The sequence below is a fragment of the Bicyclus anynana genome, chromosome 13 (genome assembly GCF_947172395.1).
Source record: "Bicyclus anynana chromosome 13, ilBicAnyn1.1, whole genome shotgun sequence".
Classification (NCBI taxonomy): Eukaryota; Metazoa; Arthropoda; class Insecta; order Lepidoptera; family Nymphalidae; genus Bicyclus; species Bicyclus anynana.
The window spans coordinates 2,121,014-2,127,131 of record NC_069095.1 but is presented as its reverse complement, the minus strand read 5'-3'; the positions used below and the strand labels follow the sequence as shown (position 1 = coordinate 2,127,131).

Sequence of the window (6,118 nt, the reverse complement as noted above, 5' to 3'; positions counted from 1 at the left end):
GAACATTAATAAAAATGTCTCTAACAAGTCGGCGAGTTAAGTACTTTGTTAACTGTTATTTTTTACTGTTCTGCTAATTTTGGCGGTGGGTATTAGTTTAAAATTTATAATGGCAATAAATAGTGTATAGTCGTAAACAGTGGTAGCTGTATTATTTTCTACTGGTATACCTAAATAGTCAACAGATGATCTAAATACGTTAAAAAACCTATACAGCAGTAAAGCGGTCTAAGTTGAGCGCGCTTGCCTAGAAGATTCTTGAAGCCAATCGAGCCTTGAAGAGGCATCCTTAGCTCTTGATTGGACAATACTTTAGCTTTACATAAATATTTTATTGGATCTGTGTTGTTACCACACAATATTATCATATTTATGTGGAACATAGAAAAATAAATTTAATATTCATTGTACATTACGCATTTTCAGCAAAAAAACCACCTATTTATATTTAAAAGGAGAACTCTAATGTTGATATCAAGCTCTATGCTCTGGTTGCAGATTAGGATAAAGAATAAAAATCAGAAATTTAGACAAAAATATTATTTTTATTTTATACTCTGCATTTCGGAAGCGTAATAAATACGATTTTTTTAATAATCTAACTAGTAATTACATCACAAATTTATATACTTACACATAGAAATAGCTATTTACAATTGACTAGGGTACATTTCAGTTCTTCGACAGCTGTAAAACTTTATAGTTAAATATTTACATTGTAACAATATTTTGTTCTTTTATACACTTATACTTCGAATCGTAGGGACAAAAATAAGTACCTAAATTATCACAAATTAGTCCTCAACTTCACAAAGATATAGAGATAGACTAATTTAGTAAGGAACCTCATAACATTACAAAGATTCGGCGTTACATAAGATAAGGAATGTTTTGTTTTGTAACTCATGTACAAAAAAGGCAGCTAACATGATGGCTGCCTCGATAAACAGGTACGTTAAATATTTAAATGCAGTCGAATACTATTACGTAAACAATATTCGATGATAAGGTACTCGTTGCACGTGTAGTAAACCAACAAATAACAACAAAAGGTTATGAACCCCGTGGTTACCTCATTACATATAGTGTTCAGCACCAACTTATCTCTCGTAATTAACATTACATTTATTACACGTACGTATGACATTAGAGTTTCAAATTCATCGAAATCTTATCACTACGATTGAATACTTAAATTAATATGTACAATTAAAATAAATCACATTTTCGTAACTCTATACAAAGTAAGTCTTTCTCACGTTAGTGGGCCTCGTGTTTGACATGGGTATCTGTTGAGCGGGCCTGAGAGGGCGCTCCTCGCACTGGTGGTTGTCTATGGAGACGTAGCTGTGGTGGTGCGGCAACCGGTCATCGGGCCGACCCTCACTACTGGCCACCGAGCACGTCTCGTCCTCAGTACTACGCGCCGAGACCTCCGCACTCGCGCTCGTCGAATGCATCGGACTCGACATCATTAAGATAGGAGGCGCCATCCCGTATTTGTACCACGGGTCATGGGACGTAGGCGGCGCGGTATACCTCAAATTGCCGTGCCTCCCGAACCCTTCCCTATTACTAGTCTTAATATTATTCGCGTTGTGAAGCGTCCGATTCGGCAGCGTGACGTCAACGTCAGGCAACCGAAAATTTAGTTTCTCCCAACAGTTCTTTTCACCCCACACGATCACTGTACACGTTTTGAGTAACACTTTAAGATCTGGATCAATGTTTATGGCACTTAAGTCAGTGGTTACGAGGAAAACTATTTTTTGACGCCTATGTCTAACGTTCACTGAGTTTATAGCACTCTGTACGGCCGCCCTCGATTCGGGCGCGTACCACTCTTGTTGTAAAAAGTTTATAGATAACACTATCACGAGTCTTTTTGAACTCTCGGATGCACTCACTAAACTATCACTAGAACGTCTCTCGATTAATTGTAAGTCTCTGTGTTGTAAACACAAAGTGTGACCCGAATTTTCTAACTCAGAGCTCACCGCACGCGTGACGAAATCTTCATCTCGTGAGTTGTACACAAAGAATGCGTCGAAACGCTTATTTTTATTGTCGTTCATGTCCTTTGGCGTGGAACTGAATACTCGGACGCCGTATTTTGAATGCATCCATAATTTAAAGTCTTCCCTGAATACGAAGAGAAACAATGCACACATCAGTAAAAGCACGATTACTATTATCAAGACTCCCGCAATATATGGAATATAATTTTCGACCCCATCATTCGTTTCGATGAATAACCGCTTTTGAGTCTCGGTCCCGGTTTCCTCTGTAGTGGTCTCTGTTTTACATTCCTTAGACACGATCGCTATAGTTTTATTCATCGGCTGGCCATGAGCAAAGTAGCACATCATGCTCTCGGTGTCTTTTGATTTTTTTATTAGCCATTGGTTCAACTGCGCTACGTCTTTACAATCGCATATCCAGTTGTTTCCTTCGACGGACACTCGTGTGCGAGGATTGTTATCTGTGATGACTCGCCACGGCATGTAATCAACATATCCGTTGTTGTCGAGATTCAGAAACTCCAATGCCGGCAAGTAATTAAAGGTGTCGTTCTCTATAACTTTGATTTTGTTATCTTGTAAATAAAGCTCGTTGAGATTCTGTAGTCTTGTGAACTGCGTGTTTCTCAACGTCTCCAAGTTATTGTTTTCTAAATGAAGTACACGCAGTGACTCGATCCCGTTAAAAGTTCTGTTTTGTATTGTGTTTATATTGCTGTTGTTAAGATACAAAACTTGCAGTCGCTTTTTACCGATAAATACGTGATTACCTAAATCTTTTAGATCGTTTCCGTCTAAATAGATTTCGGTCGCGTCCATTGGTATTTGTTCAGGCACGTGATCGTAACCGGCACTGGAACAATCGACTACGTTGGAGTTCCAGGTGAGATCATGATAACATGAACACTTATCTGGACAAGTCATCTTACAGTCGCAGGCATCAAAGTCACAACAATGGCACAAAGTAAAGCAGTGGGAATCATATTCGCATAAGAATTCGGAAGATTTCACTTCGAGCAAAAGCATATCTGAATTACTTCGTGAATGTGTTAAAGAACACCTTACACTTTCTAAATCCATTACTCTAGGTCGTTGTCTAAGGTCACTCAATTGATTTATCCGTTGTAACCATTCCATTGTACAATCGCACTCAAATGGATTTTCACTGATATAGAACTCTGGCAAATCTTTGTCCTCCGGAACTGATGATATAGCGAAGGCACCCACGTCTAATGTCTTGATTTTATTTGAATAAAGTATAACTTTGTTCAAGTTATATTTTTGCAGAAAAGTCCCAGGATTAATTTTTTCAATGTGATTATGGTTTAACGCGGCCGTCTCAATGCTACTGGGAAATGAAAACTCATCGATGCTTCTTAGCTTGTTGTTGCTTACATCTAGCATTTTCACGTTGCATGTTTCTTTCACGCCATACGTATCCTCAAGTTTCTCTATTTTATTTTCATGCATATCCAGCCATTCGAGATTGGTCGGTATATGACTATAGTCAAACCACAGTAACTCATTATTGGATACATTTAACCATACAAGCGGTTGTGTAGTTGTAAATATTCCTTTCAAGTCTACTAATTTATTGCCGTCTAAGCCGATAGCTTTTAATTGCATATTTGAGGCAAAAGCGCCGTCATCGATTTGATCAATATTGTTTGAAGCCAAATTCAATATCTGTAGTGAGGGCAAGGCCGAAAACGTATCCTTAGATATCTTTTCAATTTTGTTTCCAACTAGCCGCAAGCCATACAAATCATCTAATCCCTCGAACTGAGTTGTAGTGACTTTGGTTATCCTGTTCATTCCCAAGTCTAACGACGTTAAAAATCGTAACGTTTTTATAGCTTCGGGAACTTCGGTCAGCTGGTTTCCACTTAATCCCAAATCGTGAAGCTTTGTTATATTTTCAAAGGAACGAAGATCAACTTTAGTTATTCTATTTCCATCTAAGAATAACTGGTTTAGTACATACAAATTGGAAAAATGAGTGCTATCAACTTCTATGATATTATTATGTGCCAATGAGAGAGAGTGAAGGTTTTTCAAATTAGAAAACGCACCGTCTGCTATCCGTCCAATATTGTTAAACTCTAAACTCAGAAACTGGAGATTATTTAAATCTTGAAACAGTAGTGCATCAATCTTAGTTATTCTATTGTGTGATAAATTCAAAACAATAAGACGCACTAATCCGGAAAACGTGTCTCTGTTCACCCACTCGCTTGTCAACTCATTGGAAGATAAGTCCAAAATTTGCAATTGATCCAACCCTTCCAGTAATCCAGGTGCAAGTACACTCAACGAATTATTGTGCAAATATATTTGCTTAATATCACGTGAAGACTGAAACATTTCTGGAGGTAGAGCGGTCAGTGCATTTGATGATAAGTTGAGTATTTGTAAGTCACTCAAGCCCACAAAAGCTCGATCCGCGACATTTGATATCCTATTGTTTTGCAATAACAACTTTTGCAGTGCACGCAAACTCGATAATCCGTTATCCGGTAGGCCACTTATTTCATTGTGCGACATATCCAGCGTCTCTAACACCGTGTTACACGATTTTCCAGGTGCCGTGGGACCGTTGCCCCAGTCAGAGAAACCTAGATTTGAAATATCTTGTAATCTGTTTTGCGTGATATTCAAATCTTTCAAATTATATAGAGGGCAGAATATCTCTGACGGCAAAATCCAAATGTTGTTGTCTCCTAAATCCAAATTCCTTAAATCGGTCAATCCGCGGAAAGAATCTCGATGAAATTCCATCGACATAGCCGACCAGTCCGTATTGTGTGTGCGAATAACCAAACTCCGTAATCCGCTAAGAGGAGACAACACAGCTGATGGCACATATCGTATTTTGCATGACTCTATCCTCATTTCTTTTAAATTGTGAAATCGTGATAGAAGTTCGGTGCCCTCCTCTTTTCTTCTGCCGACGTCGAGGGAGCTCTCGAAGAATAGCACGTCAGTACAATGCAGATCGAGGGAGGTGATGCGCTGCGCCTGCGAGGTGCTGAGGCCGGCGAGCAGGTCCGTGGCGCCGGCGGCGGTGCGCAGCGAGCACGCTAGCTGCACGCGCGTGGGCTCGCCCGCGCCGCCCGACACTCGCTGCCACTCGCACTCCTGCGGCGCCTCCGCCACTCGGCTCGTCAGCGACGCCCCACCGGCGCACAGGTACGACCAGCTCCATGCCGCATACCACACACTCAATAATCCAAACGATAACATTTCGGATAACTTAAAAGTTTAAACTGTCACAGTTCAATACGTCACTGATATTACGGGGCGCATCGCTAAGCTAGTCCGGATGCAGTCGGAAAACTTTACGAATTTCCCGTCAAACTTGTTTCGATGTACGACACATAACGGCTGTGTGCGCTCGTAGAAGCGCGACAACACCACTCGCGACGAGGGCTGGGAAGCGACTGAGTGACGGCGTGCTCGGAGCGAGTTGAACGCCGGCCGCCGGCTCGCTCCCCGCGCTCGCTCCTCCCCAGACAGGGAGTTCCGATAGCGCGGTCGCGGTCAGTCGGAAAGTTCACAACGGCAACAAGTTGCTCGCCGCAAGATTGGCATGAACAGGAGCGCGCTTTGCGAGCTTTTATAAACATGGCGCTTCTTACTTTGTTTGTTTTTACTTGATGCAGCGATTTCAATTGCATATCCATTACAAAATTTTATCTGTATTGAGCTCCGAAATGATTTATTTTATCATACATACTCTGTAAACATGACTAACATATAAGTTTATTATGGTAATAAGACATTCAAAGGCTCTTAATGTCCACAGCGTAGCATCATTCAATATATTCACTCATTAGACCTAAGTGACATTTTGAACTTCTATTAACTTGTTAATCAACTACGCTTAGATATTATGTAAGTAGGTGTGGACATAATAATGTGAAAAACTCCTATTTCACAACTTTTTACAAAAGTTTCGTTTTCTCACGCAATATAATCTAAACATCGCACATTGCCAATATGCTTTTATCGCGGTTATCTCTCCAAGATTAACTCATGGATGTATTAATGAAATCGTTTCCTGTGACTCCTTTGTTTCGCAGTACGGGTTACCAACC

At 40.3% G+C, this 6,118-nt stretch overlaps 1 protein-coding gene across 1 annotated transcript; it reads right to left on the bottom strand.

Moving 5' to 3' along the window:
• Nucleotides 1-525: 525 nt before the first annotated feature.
• LOC112045447 (toll-like receptor Tollo) lies at nt 526-5,545 on the bottom strand. The gene has a single exon (XM_024081618.2). It carries the CDS (start codon nt 5,262-5,264, stop codon nt 1,236-1,238), a length of 4,029 nt encoding a protein of 1,342 aa, XP_023937386.1. The 5' UTR covers nt 5,265-5,545; the 3' UTR covers nt 526-1,235.
• Between the last annotated feature and the right edge of the window lie 573 nt (nt 5,546-6,118).

What these genes read in the sequence shown, in the direction of transcription:
- LOC112045447 (XM_024081618.2), bottom strand. Translation starts at nt 5,264, where the DNA reads ATGTTATCGTTTGGATTATTGAGTGTGTGGTATGCGGCATGGAGCTGG.